Raw genomic sequence first — 21,551 nt, 5'->3', positions numbered from 1 at the left:
CAAATTCAATCAAGTTCAAATTCAAATACAAATTCAAATCCAAATTCACGAACACGAACACGACCACGAACACGAACACGAACACGAACACGAACACGAACACAATCAAATTCAAATTCAAATTCAAACTCAAATTCAAATTCAAATTTTTATTCAAATTCAAATTCAAATTCAAACTCAAATTCAAGTTCAAATTCAAATACAAATTCAAATCCAAATTCACGAACACGAACACGAACACGAACACGAACACGAACACGAACACGAACACGAACACGAACACGAACAACGAACAACGAACAACGAACAACGAACAACGAACAACGAACAACGAACAACGAACAACGAACAACGAACAACGAACAACGAACAACGAACAACGAACAACGAACAACGAACAACGAACAACGAACAACGAACAACGAACAACGAACAACGAACAACGAACAACGAACAACGAACAACGAACAACGAACAACGAACAACGAACAACGAACAACGAACAACGAACAACGAACAACGAACAACGAACAACGAACAACGAACAACGAACAACGAACAACGAACAACGAACAACGAACATCGAACATCGAACATCGAACATCGAACATCGAACATCGAACATCGAACATCGAACATCGAACATCGAACATCGAACATCGAACATCGAACATCGAACATCGAACATCGAACATCGAACATCGAACATCGAACATCGAACATCGAACATCGAACATCGAACATCGAACATCGAACATCGAACATCGAACATCGAACATCGAACATCGAACATCGAACATCGAACATCGAACATCGAACATCGAACATCGAACATCGAACATCGAACATCGAACATCGAACATCGAACAACGAACAACGAACAACGAACAACGAACAACGAACAACGAACAACGAACAACGAACAACGAACAACGAACAACGAACAACGAACAACGAACAACGAACAACGAACAACGAACAACGAACAACGAACAACGAACAACGAACAACGAACAACGAACAACGAACAACGAACAACGAACAACGAACAACGAACAACGAACAACGAACAACGAACAACGAACAACGAACAACGAACAACGAACAACGAACAACGAACAACGAACAACGAACAACGAACAACGAACAACGAACAACGAACAACGAACAACGAACAACGAACAACGAACAACGAACAACGAACAACGAACAACGAACAACGAACAACGAACAACGAACAACGAACAACGAACAACGAACAACGAACATCGAACATCGAACATCGAACATCGAACATCGAACACGAACACGAACACGAACACGAACACGAATACGAACACGAACACGAACACAATCAAATTAAAATTCAAATTCAAACTCAAATTTTTATTCAAATTCAAATACAAATTCAAATCCAAATTCACGAACACGAACACGAACACGACCACGAACACGAACACGAACACGAACACGAACACGAACACAATCAAATTCAAATTCAAATTCAAACTCAAATTCAAATTTTTATTCAAATTCAAATTCAAATTCAATCAAGTTCAAATTCAAATACAAATTCAAATCCAAATTCACGAACACGAACACGACCACGAACACGAACACGAACACGAACACGAACACGAACACAATCAAATTCAAATTCAAATTCAAACTCAAATTCAAATTCAAATTTTTATTCAAATTCAAATTCAAATTCAAACTCAAATTCAAGTTCAAATTCAAATACAAATTCAAATCCAAATTCACGAACACGAACACGAACACGAACACGAACACGAACACGAACACGAACACGAACACGAACAACGAACAACGAACAACGAACAACGAACAACGAACAACGAACAACGAACAACGAACAACGAACAACGAACAACGAACAACGAACAACGAACAACGAACAACGAACAACGAACAACGAACAACGAACAACGAACAACGAACAACGAACAACGAACAACGAACAACGAACAACGAACAACGAACAACGAACAACGAACAACGAACAACGAACAACGAACAACGAACAACGAACAACGAACAACGAACAACGAACAACGAACAACGAACAACGAACAACGAACATCGAACATCGAACATCGAACATCGAACATCGAACATCGAACATCGAACATCGAACATCGAACATCGAACATCGAACATCGAACATCGAACATCGAACATCGAACATCGAACATCGAACATCGAACATCGAACATCGAACATCGAACATCGAACATCGAACATCGAACATCGAACATCGAACATCGAACATCGAACATCGAACATCGAACATCGAACATCGAACATCGAACATCGAACATCGAACATCGAACATCGAACATCGAACATCGAACATCGAACATCGAACATCGAACATCGAACATTGAACATTGAACATCGAACATCGAACATCGAACAAATTGGAACAACGAACAACGAACAACGAACAACGAACAACGAACAACGAACAACGAACAACGAACAACGAACAACGAACAACGAACAACGAACAACGAACAACGAACAACGAACAACGAACAACGAACAACGAACAACGAACAACGAACAACGAACAACGAACAACGAACAACGAACAACGAACAACGAACAACGAACAACGAACAACGAACAACGAACAACGAACAACGAACATCGAACATCGAACAAATTGGAACAACGAACAACGAACAACGAACAACGAACAACGAACAACGAACAACGAACAACGAACAACGAACAACGAACACGAACAACGAACAACGAACAACGAACAACGAACAACGAACAACGAACAACGAACAACGAACATCGAACATCGAACAAATTGGAACATCGAACACAAACACAATCAAATTCAAATTCAAATTCAAATTCATATTCAAATTTTAATTCAAATTCAAATTCAAATTCAAAAATAAATTCAAATTCGAACACGAACACGAACACGAACACGAACACGAACACGAACACGAACACGAACATAAACACAAACACAATCAAATTCACATTCACATTCAACATTCACATTCACATTCAATTTAACATTCAACATTCACATTCAACATTCACATTCACATTCACTTTCACATTCATATTCACATTCAACAATTCACATTCACATTCACATTCCAACACAAACAGCCATCCACACGCTTGGCGAACGTTCATAATTTTTATGCTCATGTACGAAAATAAACTTATCGACGTGTTCCTTAACTGCTACACCATTTTAAAGATTTTTTTAAATCACTAGCTGTGAAGCAGAACGCTCCTTCTCCAAGATGTCATATGTAGAAAATAAATATAGAACAACAATCGATGATCGGCTAAATAATTTATCACTTCTTTCCATAAATTGTGATCTAACAAAAGACTTGCAAAGTGATTACCAAATAAAAAAGTGTGTGCGTGTAACCTTTACGCGCGATTGAAGTAAAACTTCTTTGGCGTTGACGACATATATCACTGAAATGATTAAATATTAACTTAAATAAATAAATATTATATTATAATTTAATTATATTTATTATTCATGTGCTTTACAAAGATTATTTAAATGTTATATTAATATTATTCATTCGAAACAGGTAATTGAATGTCATCATAATTTCTTACGTACGAAATTATAGGTTTGTGGTAACTATAATGTGAAACATAAATTTTACTCTCTAAATTTGCTACTTTTCTTGAAAATACAGCATCTATCGTTGTACCGAAACGCGTTGTTGAATGAAGTCGAGAAGTATTCATAGATAAATCAAATTTTTTCTAAAAAATCAATTAACGGCTGAGATTCCTGAGAGCGAAAATTAACATTAAAATCTCCAGTTAGAATCATCGGTAATTCATGATAATTACTATTTAAAAGTCGAGAACCTTCAATTGTGAAGTGAAGTAATTGCTGATGAATAAATTTTATGATATTTGTCAGGCTAGTATTTGTAGAAATATAAATAACAACGATAATCACAGGTTGGTCATTCGTATTAACACATCGAACCAAGGCGATGTCACCAATTTGTGAAACCTCATCGGAAATTTGTGATAATATAGTTGGTGAAATATTTTGAATTGGTGTTACATTGTTCAGTGTATCTGTAGATGAATGATATACAGCTACTCCACCAGCAGTTGAGTTGGGTCGTTTGTATTGGGTAACGCAATAAAAATTTTCAATAAGAATTTGTTCGTCATTTTTCATCCAAGTTTCGGAAAATAACAGCAATGTGGACCTTTTTAATACTTTATCATTCAGATCAGAAACATGAGCACTTAGATTACAAAATAAAAGACAGATGGAGCATGTCAATCATTCATCGCCCTTGTCAAAGAAAATACGAAATCAAAAACGAATACGTTCCTCCGCTAGTGCTATAGCGATTCTAGTGTCATGCAATACGTCAAAAGGGGTTTGATATTTTAGTAAAAAAATGCTGTCTTGTGATATTAAAACGCTGTAAAACTTGTTCCCGAAAACAAACAAAAAGATAAAACATCGTTTTACAGATTTTCTGTAGATTATTTGGCTTATTTAATTTTGTATACAAATAATAATTTTACAAATACGAAGGAATTCAAAACTTCAACGTATGCTGCCAGTATTTTGAAAATGAATTTGCCATTTTTAGGGGTAAAATGGTTAAAAGATATTCGGGGTAGTGCTGTTGGATTTTTCGATCGTGAATGTGATTATTTGTATAGTGCAATAAAAGTTCATGGTCATTATTAGATTATTTTAAAAAGCATTATACATTTATTTGTTACTTTTATAAAAAGCGTCGTTTTCGCTTGCGATTTAATTCATGTGAACACATGATGGATATGATGAAAATAAAATGTCCCGCATTCTCGACTAAAAACTACCGCTATTCGCATTCATATGTTTTGAAAAATAAAAACTTTTTTTAATGTAATTTATTTAATAAATTTAATGTAATTTATTTAATAAAAATTGAATAAAATTATTTTGTCCATGTATAACTTTAGTAGATAGGTGATAAAATAATTTTTACAATATTATAAAATAATTTGGAAAATCCAAAAGTGCACGCCTCATAATTTTTTTTTAATTAATATTTATTAATTATTATTTTTGTTTATTTAATAACAATTAAACCACATCGAATCAGACCCTGAAAAATGAAAGGGTTCTATTCCTGAGCATACTCAAGCGTAAGAGAAAAAAAAAGACTCGATTAGTAAAGTATTTCGGTCGCTATCGTGTTAACAAGAAAAAGGATCCGCACATACAGACACACGGACGTCCAAGACAGAACTTTTTTAAACTGTTTTTTAACTAGTTTAAATAACAAAAATGACATCAAAAATATCATGAACGTTAAAAATAGTGTTTTTTCTTAATATGTGTGTGTATGTATTATCTTACAAGTGCAATGTATGATACATAAAGACATTTTAAGTTTGAAAAATCAGATGTTTTGCGTGAAGTGACAGTAGTACCCACCTCAACGCTTCGCTTATGAGGCGTGCAATAATATCAAAAACCCGAATTTATATTAAAATAAAAATTAAAACATGACTGCTAATAATTTATGTAGCCTACGTCACTACCACCACAGCTACCTTCATAATTCAGATGATTGCAATGACACCTCATAAGTCACAACTCAAAATCGATCCATCAGTTTATACTGCAGGGCGTGTCAAAGAAATATTATACATACATACCTACACTCGAAAAACATAACCCTCTTTCTTCCGTAGTCGGGGAAAATTTTGGGAAAATTTTCAATATCTGGTAACATAACACCCACACAGAAGCACCGTGTACGTACAGTGCAACGGCGAAATGACAGCACACATAGCTTTATGGAAATGACGATAAATTATTCGGTTTAGTTCGGCAACGCTCCATCTGTCTTTTATTTTGTAATCTAAGCATGAGCACGTAAACTTTGGCAGTTGAAGGAAAATAGTGTAATGTTACTCTCATTTACAAGGTTATATAATTCTTCCTGTTGTGTTATTAGGCGAGAATTTGAAAGTCTTTCAAATTCACACTGTAAATCAACTATTCCCCCTGGACGCTTTCTTCCATGATAAAATTTGTTGTCATCGGTGTTTGAGACAATGAACAATCCATTTATATCAGTTACTCGTGATAATGCTACATATAACAGCTGCTGACTGTGACTTTTATTGTATTCATAAACGCTTTGATCAAAAGTACCACCTTGAGACTTATGTATTGTAAGCGCACAAGCAGATACTAATGGAAAGTGATTTCTCTTTGCAAATATTGTCTTATTTCTATTCATTGGTACAGATGACGATCTTCGTAAAATTGGGACTGCTGTTCTACTAATGTTTAGAGTTTGAATATGATGGGCAGCTTTTTTCCTAATTTTCTCTCCTATCTTACCAGGAAACTCAAGCCATAAGCGTATGATGTTATCACTGTCATCACGTTCAATATACACTAACTTTCCAACACAACCGTTGGCTAAGCCATCAGATACATCAATATTGGTTGTAATAATGTAAAATTTGTTAAGAACTATTATGATTTCATAAGGCGATCCTCCTGTATCAATAACTGACATTTTATGAAATTGTTGGCGTACATATGCTTCTTGTTCAACTGAATGACAACCTATATACATATCTGTTGCTATGGATACTACTTTGTCTTCAGCAATATTTAAAATAGATTGATTATAATCCGCAACATGTTTATTTTTATTTTTAATTTACTTATTTTAAAAGTAATAAATAAACAAGTATATTTAGAGATTTTCAAAAAATTTTGCAATTTAAAATAATGTTTTTAAAACTGTTGAATTTTTCATTCACTTTGCTATTCACAATTGATCCGTTTGAAAATTTGAAAATAAATAATCCTAATTGATTATGATATTTGCCACTAGCTGGCGTATAAGTCAAGAAGCGTGTAGTATATGACATATACTTACAACCAATCAGAATTATTATTTTTAAATGGCGGAAACTACGCAGACTATAGTAAGCGTTACTTCCGTCAGAAAATAAATCTGAGTTACTCCCTAGTCGCGCCTAAAGAAGTTTTACTTCAAAATAATTTGCTGTACAAAAATGCAGAAAGGTTGATTTCTAAATTACTTAGCTAAATTATTATTTAAATAACATAACTGTCTCATACATAATCTGTCAGATTCTTTTACTAATTTATAATCAATTAGATAACATTATTTTATTATATTTTTATTATCTCTATATTATGTATAAAAAAATACGTGTCACTTTGTTTGTCCGCGATAGACTCCTGAACTAATGAAACGATTTAAAATAAAATTGGATTATGTTAAAATAACAAAATTGCGAAAGTAAGTATGAAACTAATATGAACATTTCCAAAAAAAGGCCCCTGGGTAGTTTCAAGGCCCCAAGAGTTCACGGTCCGGCCCTGAATACAACACATAAAATCATAATGTCAACATAATGCATATAATTATTAGGGGATAGTAGTATCGCTTTGCTTTTTAAAAAACTCAAAAATTAGCTTAAAATGTGCTAAATAAGGCCGGTGCCACACTTGCAAAATTATTTAAATTCGGTTTCTTATACCAATAATATAAAGCTATGTAAGTATAAAAAAAATGTGCACTTACACAAATAGTAACTATTGTTGAGTTATAAATATCAAATTTTCTAAGCTATTTTTCGCTTACGCTAAAGGTATAATTACTTTTCACCTTTCCTCCTTTGGCTTCCCCTTCCTTCAATAATAAAAAAGTTACATTATGTATATTATGTGCCCAGCCACAATCTCAGCATGGCCAAATGTTTTAATTCGTAATGTGTTTAAAGGTATGATTAGATTTATTTTTTATGCGATGCGTGATATTTACTATCGCAGTCTTTGAGTTTGATGAAATTTGTCTGGGTGGAATGCAGAAGGATAAAATGGTCAATTTCTTCAAATTTGTTTCTTATAGAGTACAAAACCGCCACCGCCACCGCCATCTATCCGAATTTTATAAAATTTGGAGGTATTCAAATGCGCATCCTATTTCAAATATTCTTCCATGGAAATGTGTTGTTTCATCGTGGTAAGTAGTGTAAGTAGTGGTAAGTGGATAGAGGGCGGATAATCGAAATATAGCAAATGAGCGACATCTTCGCTTTGCTTTATCGATATTATACCTTTTCAATTTCTCGTCGGGGAATTTTTATTTTGTTATATCTCATAAGTATCAACATAGCATACCCATTCATTTTATTGATAAAGTTTAAATTGAATATTTGATGTAGGTATATATACGTATCTAACTAAAGAATTACCATACGGCATACTTTTAAGTTTTAATAACTTGTAAATCACAAAAATGAGAGAAGGTGTATACTTTCTGTTATTTTTATTGTAAGGATATACATATATTGCAATAAAAATGTTAAATTTGTTTTATTAAATATCGGTGATTCATTGATTATTGAGAAATTTGATTTATATGTAAAAGTAGCTGTGGTATGATTGATATAGTTAAATTGATTTTTGTTTTTATTGTAGGATAATTTATTTGTGGAAGAGGTAGTGGAAATAAAAAGATAAATTATGACAAATAAATTTATTAATACTATTATACATTAAATTATCACTTAAACAATAGCAAACTGTTCGTAGAGCAGTTCTCTGATTTTGTAGTATTCTTCCGACAGTACGCCTTCTAACGCCACGCGACCATTCTCCAACTGTAAAAAAAAAACTAATTATATCTATATTTTAGCATATCCAGTATTAAAAGTTACACTGTTTTAATCATGTGGTTTTAGTTTTCTGCAAATTATACAATAAATCGTAAGTTACTAGAGTTTTAACTGATTTGTACTATATGGATGCAATATGCATATAAGAAAGAATTAAATAATTACTACTTAAATTATATTGTTATAAAAACAGGGTATCTAAGCCCTATTATTGCGAGACAAGATTTCTTACCTCTATCCTAATCTAACCTACCTACCCATACCCATTCCCTCCCCCCTTTATCTGTTTTTCCACCTATTTTTCCCGCCATAACCTCCCCCCCTTTCTAGGCACATCCCCCTCCCCTTTACTCACCCTCCGTTTAGCAACAGTTTAACAACTTTCAGTTTGTGATAACTACACAGCATCGCTAGGCCTTTACTGCGTGTTTTCTCTTGAAAATATCTTTATCATGAACACGTTGTAACCTCCGCCTACTACCTATATAAGCACCCTTACTCAACCTACCCTCATATACCTACTTTTCCCATGTTGTTATGAAAGTAAAGTGAGGGGGGGAGCACTTTACTGTGGGTAGATAGAGAATATTATATACACTAGATTTCCGCCCGCGGCTTCGCCCGCGTTTTCAAAGGAAAACCCGCATAGTTCCCGTTCCCGTGGGATTTCCGGGATAAAACCTATCCTTTGTGTTAATCCAAGTTACCCTCTATATGTGTGCTCTCTATATGTGTGATTACAATGAAATTTTCATTGTAATCGGTTCAGTAGTTTTTACGTGAAAGAGTAACAAACATCCATACATCCATACTTACAAACTTTCGCCTTTATAATTATATATCAAGATAATATATTCCCATATTTTAACTCACCCTCCGTATAGCAACAGTGCCATTACAACACTCCAATGCGCCCGCATTGAACTCAGCCGAAAGCCCGTGCTTTCCGAGCGCACCTCTTAGTTCTGATAACTTGACAGCATTCACGAATGTAGCTGCCCGAGCCGTGGATACCGTACTCGCTTCGAGAGATATCATCTCGTCCATGGCTGTGTCCTCTATTGGAAAAAAAAAATGTTTTGGTCAACAATATTGTAAACACATAGTTAAAATGAAAAAAAAAAAAAGACGGGTTGCACTCCGGGAGTGCCGGCAGAAGTGAAAACTTGATTATTAACGTTGAGCATGTTTGATATCCATCCGTCTTACGCTTTTTCGATCAGGCCACGTGTCCTGACGCGAGTTTAAGATTTTATACCCAACGCCGCTAAAGAAGTTTTCACTTCAAAAATAGAAAAAATCGATGACGAAGCGGGAATCGAACCCGCGTCTTTCGCCTTACTAGAGCGACACCTGACCTGTCGGTTGAACAAGAAACATAATGTGGAAACATAATTTTATCTACACTAATATTATAAAGAGGAAAACTTTGTTTATTTGTTTGTTTCTTTGATTGTAATGAATAGGCTCATAAACTACTGGACCGATTTTAAAAATTCTTTCACCATTCGAAAGCTACATTATCCACGAGTAACATAGGCTAGGTTTTATCCCGGAAATCCCACGGGAACGGGAACTATGCGGGTTTTTCTTTGAAAACGCGGGCGAAGCCGCAGGCGGAAAGCTAGTCTATTATATTATGTTATATATAGCGTTCACGAATGTAGCCACCCGAGCTGTGGTTACCGTACTCGCTTCGAGAGATACCATCTCGTCCATTGCTGTGTCTTCTGTTGGAAATTTATTGTTTTGTACAGGATTGTTAATTAAAATATTATTATACAATAAAAACCATGTAATAATATGTACATTCTGTTTTATTTATTTTATCCTGTCTAAAAGTCTAAAAATATATAGTATTGTGAAAGCTTTTTGCTTTTTTATCATTAGAATTTTTAGAATTTTCTCATTGAATTATTAGACCGGGAGATACTGACACAAAATTTCGAGTCATTTGTAACAGGATGGCGGTTCTACAGGGGTCTTAGTACGTAATGACAAAAAGAAAAATGATGGTGTGAACGCTGGTACCGGTGGGTTAGTCGCGTGGGCGTTAGTCGAACTCGTCGGAAAAATAGCGAAAGTCAAACGATTTGTAACACAAAAATTTTAGAATTTACCGATAGCCCATAAAAAAGAAGTAGGCGGTAGTGTCATGCCATACTTTTCCGGTATGACTTACAGCCCGCCATACCGACGCGAATGTGTTGATTTAAAAAAAACAATTATTCAACCATTTGTACCAAGCTAACTTTTGCACAGGTAACCATCGTCGTGCAGCCATTTACGAAAATCGTCATGCCATACTTTTCGGACGATTCCAAATGGTCGCCATACCGCCGAAAATCTGCAAAATTTTTTTATTTCGCCTATCTTTTTGTACCAGTATTGCATTTGGCTTTTTGGAGAGTATTTGATAAAATGTGACCATTATTATATTTGCCATACTTCTAGTAGGGGGAAAAAGTGCTGTCATACTTGAAAAACAAATGTATTATTAATTTATATAAGTGAAGATTTCCAACACCTAGATCTTTGAAATTTTGTATTTATATTCGTTGATCCTCAAACTTACAGGAAAAATAAGTGCCATACTGTTACAAATCGTTTGACTTTCGCTATTTTCCGATGAGTTCGACTAACGCCCACGCGACTAAGCCGCCGGTACCAGCGTTCACACCATCATTTTTCTTTTTGTCATTGCGTACTAAGAACCCTGTAGAACCGCCATCCTGTTACAAATGACTCGAAATTTTGTGTCAGTATCTCCCGGTCTATATGCCATTACATTTATATTTTTCATCATTATTTTAATCAAACCTAAGCGTCAATTACGTTAACGATACACGTATAAAGGGGAAATGAAAACACGCGCATCACCTCTCAGGCAGCTTCACTACATCAGTCCCAAAAACATTTGTTCTACGCTTTGATTTTAATTAACACTTAAAAATTTAAGTTTTTTCATACAAAATAAACAATTATTTATTGCCTCTGAACTCGCATTACTCTACAGTCTACGCACCTTGCGTAAGCAAAATATCGGCACGTGTTGTATCGCCGATGCACAAAATACAGAGCAATTAATAAACGAGGAAATATTTTTATTTTTTGGGTTATTTATCAAAATTTGTATTCATAGAAAAAATGTTTGTTGTGATTGATATAGTTAAGCTGCCTGCGAGGTGATGCGCTAATTTTTATTTACCCTGTGTAAGTTGATACATAGTAATCTGCACTTCTAAGAAATCACTTTCCGTACGCATTACCATCTAATATCTAATATATATTATAAAGGCGAAAGTTTGTAAGGATGTATGGATGTATGGATGTTTGTTACTCTTTCGCGTAAAAACTACTGAACCGATTACAATGAAATTTAGCACACATATAGAGGGTAACTTGGATTAACACATAGGATAGTTTTTATCCCGGAAATCCCACGGGAACGGGAACTATGCGGGTTTTCCTTTGCAAACGCGGGCGAAGCCGCGGGCGGAAATCTAGTAAAGAAATATTTTTATCATTTCTATCTACTAATCCAGCCCGCCACTTTACACAAACAAACAAACAAACACACTTACCGCTGTTGGGCTCCCGCTGTCTGGGCGGCGCGACGCTGGCCGACAGCCACGCTAGTTCCGCGTCTCCCGCCCCCCGCCATGTTATACCGCACATCAGACTGTCTGTTAATTTCACCTGAAATATACAAATTAAGTATATTAAAAAAGTGAGCACACATGTAAAACTTTTTTGGCAAGAAAGATACCAAAATCGTCGTCTTACTCCATGCCGTGACGATATTGTTATGACGCGACCTTGAAATTTTACTCTCAACACGCTTAAAAAAGTTTCATTTCAAAGAATGTTCGATTCAAGAACAAAAAAAGTAAGAAATCAACTATACCTGATAGATATGAGACTCTGTAGTTGCGTCGACAATTTCACCTTTGCCGGGTGTAAATATTTTTTCTATTCCTTCGTTTTCACAGTGTTTCCTGTAAAACAAGACATTTTTATTACAACCTTCCAAAAATAATAAAAATAGTGAGAAACGGCTCGAAATTTAAAAACCAACTTTACCCATAAACAGCAACACATCACACAACTTTAGCGGTGCGTAAAAATTACGCGGCTGCCGCGCGAACCAAAGTTTGAAGTAAATTTGACATTCATTGGTTCGCGAGCATTGGCTTGTAGCGGTCTACGAAATTTTATTTCAACATATTGATGTAGAAAGGCACCCTAATTGTGTCACGCGGAAAGCGCCTCTAACTTGATCGTGCTAAGGGCCACTTTCCCTGCGCGCAGTACATCATACGACTGTAATTGTGTCAAGCGGAAAGCGCCTCTAACCTGAGCGTGCTAAGGGCCACTTTCCCGGAGTGCAGTACATCATACGAGTGTAATTGTGTCAAGCGGAAAGCGCCTCTAACCTGAGCGTGCTAAGGGCCACTTTCCCGGAGTGCAGTACATCATACGAGTGTAATTGTGTCACGCGGAATGCGCCTCTAACCTGAGCGTGCTAAGGGCCACTTTTCCGGAGTGCAGTACATCATAAGACTGTAATGTGTCAAGCGGAAAGCGCCTCTAACCTGAGCGTGCTAAGGGCCACTTTCCCGGAGTGCAGTACATCATACGAGTGTAATTGTGTCACGCGGAATGCGCCTCTAACCTGAGCGTGCTAAGGGCCACTTTTCCGGAGTGCAGTACATCATAAGACTGTAATGTGTCAAGCGGAAAGCGCCTCTAACCTGAGCGTGCTAAGGGCCACTTTCCCGGAGTGCAGTACATCATAAGACTGTAATGTGTCAAGCGGAAAGCGCCTCTAACCTGAGCGTGCTAAGGGCCACTTTCCCGGAGTGCAGTACATCATAAGACTGTAATGTGTCAAGCGGAAAGCGCCTCTAACCTGAGCGTGCTAAGGGCCACTTTCCCAGCACGCAGCCCCACAACAGCACGTGGCTTGGCATGCGCAACCACACGCAGTAACGACTCCCCATCGCAGCGGCCTTCCAACTCGATGTATTGTATATTCGCTCGTACTGCCACTTGTCGAACCGAAGACACGCACTTGCTAGGGATCTCTGTTACTTCCTCTGCAAAATATTATTATAAATTAATTTATTGTTTAAGAGAGGAAAGATTTCTATTTTTTAAGAAAATAATTTATATTAAAATACTTTTTTATAAAATAAAAAAAAATAAAACCTTTAAGATTAGAATCTTTACAAAGTAGTTTCTTATTCTAAGGCCAGGTTTGCCATAAATTTGACTTATATTTTGTTCTATTTGATAGGAGCACAATTTATGCTAATGTGTTTGTACCTTCAGGCTCTGGTTTCTGCGGCGGCGCGGGAGGCACGTCTCGTATTTCACCCTCAGCATCTACTATTTCAGCCAGTCTGTAATCTTCCGGCTAAAACCGAATGAAATAAGTTAATAACATTTTTTAATCATTTTTTTAAGAATAGAAAAATTCGATCACGAGGCGGGATTCAAACCCGCGTTTCCTGCCTTACCGGGGCGTCGCCTGACCCGTGATCCTGCCAGCGCAATTGCTTTTATCTTATTCTTAAAAAAATATATTTATCAAGCATTTGTATTAAAATTTTATTATGACTAACTTGCCATGCCATTATTACCACCATTATTTATTTATTTACTCTTCAATAAAACTATACTTACATAGAAAACTTATTGCTAATATACAAAACAAAAAACAGTATAGTTTATTAGGCGACCTTATCACTTAGAAGTGATCTCTTCCAGGCAACCTTATTATCAAACTCACCCGTATAACTTCTCCATAATCATCAGCTCGTGACCGTTCCTCATGGCACGGGTACATAGCGTGGTGTCGCTTGTTCGTCTTAAAGCACCCGGCCGGACGTTGGTCCGATCGAACCGGAATATCGTGCCGTCCGGTCACCACCCACATCTCTAGTTCACCATCCGATTCGGAGTCGGATGAAAGGCCGCTCAATTCCTCTCTGGAATTAATTTGATTGAGGGTAGATAGAAATCCTATAAGGATATAGGAATGGAATTGGTATTTACTCCGATTGGATATTTGATTAAATTATGAAAAGCAGACAATATATACAAACTTTTCAGATTGAATAAAACTACTGAATATGCAAAGTCCACAAAGTACATACTTAACAATCATGATGCTTAAATTTGAAAGATTTATATGAATAGAATGAAAATAAGTTTAATCGAAAATCTTTATAATTTACATTAGTAAAAAGGCAGAATATATATTTTCTAATTTGTTAGAATAATGAGATTAGGCAAATATTATAATGAATTATAATACATTTTTAGATAGTACCCCAAGAAATTATTGTTAAGATAATTTTCGACAGTTGAACAAATATTATCAAACCATATCAAATCAGTTATCCCGAAATTACTAAAAACAAGTATACTGTAGCTATAAAGTTATAAACAGTTCTACATACTTAACAGGATCCTTGACTTTGGTCCGCTGCTGCTGTAAGAACTCTTCAAGCTCAGCGCCCTCTAAACGGATTCTCTTTCGTATAGTTAACTCTATGGTGCGATCACCGCCTTTTTCTATTAAATCACGCGCTAGTGTGCCTGGAGACGTTCTGAAATTTATTAAAAAAAATTGTTTAACAAATTTTCAAGAAATAATCAGTTTACTGTTGTCTTTCTATATAGTTTAATGGTGAGGTCTGTCGATAAGATTTTTATGTTGATAATACAAAAAGGGAGTTTTTCACTAAATACATTTGTGTTTTCATTTTCGGTTATCTTGTTACCAGAAATCAAGTACAGGCTACCTTTATTTAAACCACAACGAATTTCAATACAATATTTTTATGGTAATAATAATTGATAATTGCTACTTAAAAAAAAAACAACATGAAATTTAATTTTCTTAAAAGCAATTTTTTTATTCCTACCTTGCAGTTAAAATGATAGAATTTTGAGGATTCGGCGCCCACTGCAGAAACAGATCTCTCGCAAACCCTGTTTCGAGATCTGGGAACGAAGCTAGAACCACTTTTGGTCCCGGCGTTCTAGTGACCTCTATTACCGAGTGACAGAGGTGCAAATGGCGTAACGCGAATGGATTGCTTCTCGCGCCTTCGAACGCGCGTGTTAGCTTGTCGCTCATCCATTCTATCTGTAATAAATTGCAATTAGATTATGTGAATACCTTTATAGATTTTTCTCTCAGAAAATAATTAATGATAATGTAAAAAAAAATACAAAAAGAAATACATATAATTTTTTTATTGCCTCTAATTACTCACAGTATGCGAGTTTGATTGTTAACTTGAAAACAGTATTTTTTCAACACTATAGAACTTATTTTGGAGAATCTTTAATTTGTTTTTTTTTTAATCTATTTACCCTATGAAAACTAGATACACACAATTTTTTTTTTAATTTGAATTTTGAAAATTTAATATATTACAATAACTATTGAACAATTCAAACTCAAACTCAAACTCAAACATTCATTTATTCAATTAGACTACTATTTAGTAGCACTTTCGAATCGTCATTACATAAGTATTTTTAACATTTACCACCGATTCGGAAAGCAGTATCTACGGAGAAGAATCGGCAAGAAACTCCATAGTTGCTCTTTTAAATCATGTCAATATTACATAATATGTAACTTATATCTAACTACATAATAATATATCATAATATGCCAAAGAACTGTCCTGTGGTTTTTACGCGATAACCCTCCATGGGTCTTTATCGTCTATATATTCCTGAATACTGTAGTACGCTCTCTGAACTAGTACATTTTTTATATAAGTTTTAAATTTAGAACTACTATACTCTTTAATATTGTGAGGAATTCTATTATATAAGCGTATACCTTGACCCATAAATGAATTTTTAACTTTAGCTAATCGGAAAAATGGCATTTCAATTCTATTCCTGTTCCTTGTGCCATAATCGTGTCTATCTCCTACTCTTGTGTGCAAGTCGGAGCTTTTGTGTACATGCAAAATATTATTAAATATATACTGTGATGGTACAGTAAGGATACCAGTATTCTTAAAATGATCTCTTAGTGAGTCCCGAGCACGTAAATTATATATAGAGCGAATGGCTCTTTTCTGTAAGATAAATATAGTTTCTATATCTGCAGCCTTGCCCCACAGTAGAATAATATTCTAAATTATAGTCTATCCACTTACCTGTGACTTAGCAAACTCGACCACATTATAGCTGACATTCGACAACAGAAGCAGCGAGTATGCTACAAGACCAGAGTCCTTATTCCTCCACAATTGGTCTAACATGTGTGCAAGTTCTAACACTCTGCCAGCTGTGTCCGTACACACTAGGACTGAACCACCGCCTCTGAGAGTTGTGAGGATTGTTGCTGTAAAAGAGTAGTTATATCAATAATCTGCTTAATAACTCAGGAACCACAGACACAATAGAAAATCTATTGTGTCATGGACCGATCGGGCCGTTTGGGGCTCAATGGGTTAATATATTCCTACCTATATGAGATGAACTTAATAAAATGTTCTGCCAATTAAAAGTAACCGTGGATTAAATTTTAATAAACATTAAGCTTTACTAACTAACTTGCAAGTTGATATATTATAGCCTATAGCTTTCCTCAATGAATGGTCTATCTAACACGGAAAGAATTTTTCAAATCAGACCAGTAGTTGCTGAGATTAGTGCGTTCAAACAAACAAAAAAACTCTTCAGCTTTATAATATTAGTATAGATCTATACTAATCTATCAAATTTACTATGCTTGTTTAATTTAATCTTTCTTATATATAAAAATGAATCGCAAAATGTGTTGGTAAGCGCATAACTCGAGAACGGCTGAACCGATTTCGATAATTCTTTTTTTATTATATTCCTTGAAGTACGAGGATGGTTCTTATGTAGAGAAAACGTAAATATTATGTACCACGGGCGAAGCCGGGGCGGACCGCTAGTTTATTATAAAATCACAGTTTTTTTATAAATGTACATCCATTTATGTAAAATTAATTGTATAATTTTACTTTATTTGAAAACTAATTCAAGTAAAAATGCTTACTCATAAGCTTCTCATCTCTAAGCCGTCTTCTTTGTTGTACATAATCAGCGTTCATAGCGCCCAAAAGCAACAGAGACGGCCTCATAATTCTTTCTATTTCACAGCCGTTCAAGTGACGCTCCTTCTTATGGTTAAAGTCTGGTGCATAGACTATATCTTCCTCGCCCGGTGCAGCTATCCTCCAGATGGTGCCTCCGAGTAGATGTCCAGCTGGTAATGGTGTGATGCGCAGGCCTATACCTTTACCTGTAATATTGGAGTCGAATATTAAAAATTTTGGACTGGATATAAATTTCATACAACCTGATAAAATTAAAAAAAAAAAGACTGGTTGCACTCCGGGAGTGCCGGCAGAAGTGAAAACTTGATTGTTAACGTTGAGCATGTTTGATATTTTGGAATGGTATCCGTCTTATGCTTTTTCGATCAGGTCATGTGTCCTGACGTGAGTTTAAGATTTCATACCCATTACAGAAAAAGTGCTCAACGCCGCTAAAGAAGTTTTCACTTCAAAATAAAATTTTGTATGATGTAACTGTTCTGATAACACACAATTTCAGTCTATGAAGATACAATTTTTTTCAATATCTAAGACTTGGTTATGAATTAATGATGATTTTGTGATATAGAAGTTACTTATTTACTAAGTTATAACAACATACCTTTAATATCCACGCTCTGATTGTATTTCAACTGTGTTATCCTATCAAAAGCTGTGTCTACATCGTCTAGTGAGAACAGATCAAAGTCAGACACATTTTTATGTGACTGGTACAAGTCATACATGTACATTTGGCCCATTTTGTACACTGGCAGTGTAGCGTATATGGGACAGTTGAGAGCAAGCTGACCCACTGCGTATGGTAAAGCTCCGAGATGCAAGGGATCTGAGTGAGATAGCAGCACTGCATCTATACTGTTTATGTGCCTGGAAATTATTTTTTTGAAATGTCTTACCAATTCTTTGATCCATCTTTTTGGTTATGGTTTAATTACTGTAAATTCGTTATTATAGAAGCTGTATTAATTTTAACCTTTAAGTATGGACGTCATTTTTTCTTAACACTACTGCGGACGTGGAGTCTCACAGGCTCCTATATGTACATACTTTTTTTTTGAGAATTTGATATAAGGTTGCTTTAAAGCTGATTGGATATTGAATTTAAGGGATTTAGTAATAAAATAACGTGCTTATGTAATCAACTTTTATTAAAAAAAATATAGAAATGTAAAAAATAAAAAATCGTGACACTTTTAAGTCTAAATTTACTTAGGCTACATTTTTAGATATTAAAAACAGCCAAACTTATGACTATAACAAAATGAGTCTTTTTTTCTTAAAATATAATATATAAGGAACCAAAAACACAAAATACCTACTTCAGGTAACTAATACAAAAAATTTTGACAACGGTCTAATAACGCTAATTTATTGGCAGTCAGTGCACAAAGGTCTAGAACATTGGAGACACACAGGTTTCTTGCACCCAACACAAACATAGGTAGTTATCCTATGTTTTTTCGCGGGACTGATTCTACATGCTCTTCTGGACCCTTGAATGGTTTCTTGATCCTGGACACCTTCTGTAACCATATCATTACCTAAAAAGCGATTCATAGTCAACCTCAGTTCTCTTGGCAATGAAGTATTTATAACACGTCTTTGCACATGAGGCACTACAAGCACGAGTGCTAGATTTTTTTAAAAAATCTCCTCTTTCCACAGCTTTTGGAACTGTCCGATTCTTCTCCTAGGACCTGGTCCGGTTCCCGGTCCTGATCTTGGTCCTGATCTTGGTCCTGATCATGGTCCTGATCTTGGTCCTGATCTTCATCACTGTCACTCTCATGATTTTGTATTAGTTCGGACTCCAATATAAAAAAAAACCTTCAATATTCTCTTCATTGTCAGACTAATCCGTAGCTAACAACTCACTCACTTTTTGTTCGAAAGTTGGATCAGCGACACGGAAATTTTTTGCGCAGGGCCCTGAACAGAAGTCGTAGACGGTAGTTTTGGTGAAAAATTACCGGCATTATTTATAATTTGATATTTTGTACTACAAAATCTGAAACAAACATAATCGCCCTTATAAAATATATTATATGACAACAATGGACGTGTAGCCTGACAGGCTCCAGTCCATTTTTGGATGGTTATTACTCACGTAATATTCACCGGACGACACAACCTCCTCCCTCGTTGGCAGTTTGGCAACTAAAACAAAAGCTACTGAGCCGCTCAATCCCGGGGAGCGGGGGGAAATAGGTGAAACTATGAAAACGTAAACATTGAGTAGCCTGTGAGACTCCACGTCCATACTTAAAGGTTAATTGTAACGTAAATGACATTGTTCTACTTTTGAATATGAGTAATAAGAGTATAAGTAAAATTTAACGAGTCTCTGTTACTCCTAAATAAATAATATAGTTTTTATTTATAATAAATTCTTAATTATAAATGATTTTGCAACAAAAAATGTTGTGTGGTTTTATGAAACCACGGTAAAAGTGAAACTGTTCGAACGGTTCCGAACACTGCTTTGTGTAGCGCATGTCGCGTGACGGTCGGCTGCCGAGTAGGTATACCTACTCGGCAGCCGCGATACACGCGACATGCGCTACACAGACCAAAAAGTTTGAGACGATGTAATAAAAGTTTCACTTTAAAAACACTGCTCGTTTTTATTGTTTACTATATAACCTCAAATTACCTCTTCAGTTCCTTTATGAAGTCCATATCAAATTTCTCATCCCATCCACAGTCCAACAGGATCTTATATTCATCAATTTGTAATACATAGCAAGGCGGAGATTCATCACCAACCCCAGAGATACAGTGTAATTTTACAATTGAAGTCATGTTTACAAAATTTAATACTGCAGGAGCTATCTAGTTATATATTAAAAATTAATCATAACGTAATATTCACGAATAGAAGCTATCTTTATTGAATTATAAGTGCTCGATTTCAAACTTTTGGTCTAAATTTTAATACAAAAGTAACAAATATAAATGCCGCGATACTGCCACAAAAACAAACGGCAAATTCGTTTGTCAAATTCTGACATTGCCAGTAATCACTGACAGCTTGAGACATTGACAGTCTAATTTTTCATAATGGTAATTTGAGATTTTAATATATCCTGGTGCATTTGCAAATATGTATTCTATTCGTCTAGCCTAAATAATTATTAACCTCGCTATTCACAATATACAGTACCCGGTTCACATTATACAATAAAACATTCTTAATTCTACAGGACCACAGATGCATTAGTTTTTTCCTAATATCTGTGCATTTAGAATCATCGCTTATTACATAGAATGCATCGAGATCTTGCAGTTCTCGCTGATATCGTTGCAGAAAAAAAAAAAAAAAAATACGTGTGGCATTCGAGGTCTGCCGCGGTAAAGCTATTTCATAGCAGCATCGCATCGCTGTGCCGGTTGGAATTTTTTACATTCGGTCGCCGCGCTCAAATTCTGAGATAAAAGCTATGTAATAGCTTAAAAATATTTGCGTCAAACATTGAGATAGCGTCAAAGTACAATAACTTCGATGGCCCTGATGGTAAGCGACCACCACCGCCATCGTCCGAAGGCAATCCGTAGGGGTGTGAGCAAGTCCACCTATTATTCGTGTATTATTATTATTAAAGCAGAAATTATTTCATTATTTTGAATCCACTGGTCTCCATTATTCATAAAAACAGTAATCGACCAGCGTTAATAGTAACTAGGATATGAAAGTCTCGA

General features: G+C 35.5%; 1 protein-coding gene across 2 annotated transcripts; it reads right to left on the bottom strand.

The window, feature by feature from the left end:
• Positions 1–8,570: 8,570 nt before the first annotated feature.
• On the bottom strand, positions 8,571–20,942 carry Cpsf100 (cleavage and polyadenylation specificity factor subunit 2). 2 transcript variants are annotated; one of them, XM_089706624.1, is made up of 13 exons: positions 20,506–20,939; positions 18,454–18,719; positions 17,792–18,037; positions 16,920–17,107; positions 15,660–15,883; positions 15,192–15,341; positions 14,519–14,717; positions 14,053–14,143; positions 13,637–13,823; positions 12,632–12,722; positions 12,309–12,423; positions 9,598–9,782; positions 8,571–8,709 (listed from the first exon to the last, which is right to left on the bottom strand). In XM_089706624.1, exons 1-13 carry the CDS (start codon positions 20,652–20,654, stop codon positions 8,617–8,619), a joined length of 2,184 nt encoding a protein of 727 aa, XP_089562750.1. In that variant the 5' UTR covers positions 20,655–20,939; the 3' UTR covers positions 8,571–8,616. The 2 variants fall into 2 exon arrangements, with proteins under 2 accessions (XP_089562750.1, XP_089562751.1); XM_089706625.1 differs by lacking the exons at positions 8,571–8,709; positions 9,598–9,782 and adding an exon at positions 10,128–10,454 and having other exon boundaries at positions 20,506–20,942.
• Between the last annotated feature and the right edge of the window lie 609 nt (positions 20,943–21,551).

The sequence above is a fragment of the Colias philodice genome, chromosome 18 (genome assembly GCF_061535455.1).
Source record: "Colias philodice isolate Cphi_HAF_F1 chromosome 18, ilColPhil1 Martin Lab GWU primary, whole genome shotgun sequence".
NCBI classification, from domain to species: Eukaryota; Metazoa; Arthropoda; class Insecta; order Lepidoptera; family Pieridae; genus Colias; species Colias philodice.
Note: the sequence above shows the minus strand (reverse complement) of the source record. Positions and strands in the feature narration are given on the sequence as shown.

What these genes read in the sequence shown, in the direction of transcription:
- Cpsf100 (XM_089706624.1), bottom strand. Translation starts at nt 20,654, where the DNA reads ATGACTTCAATTGTAAAATTACACTGTATCTCTGGGGTTGGTGATGAA. An exon ending in ACAGCGGGAGCCCAACAGCG is followed by an intron (nt 9,783 to 12,308) that starts GTAAGTGTGTTT and finishes TTTTTCCAATAG; the next exon opens with AGGACACAGCCATGGACGAG. An exon ending in GCACTGTTGCTATACGGAGG is followed by an intron (nt 8,710 to 9,597) that starts GTGAGTTAAAAT and finishes TTTTTTTTACAG; the next exon opens with TTGGAGAATGGTCGCGTGGC.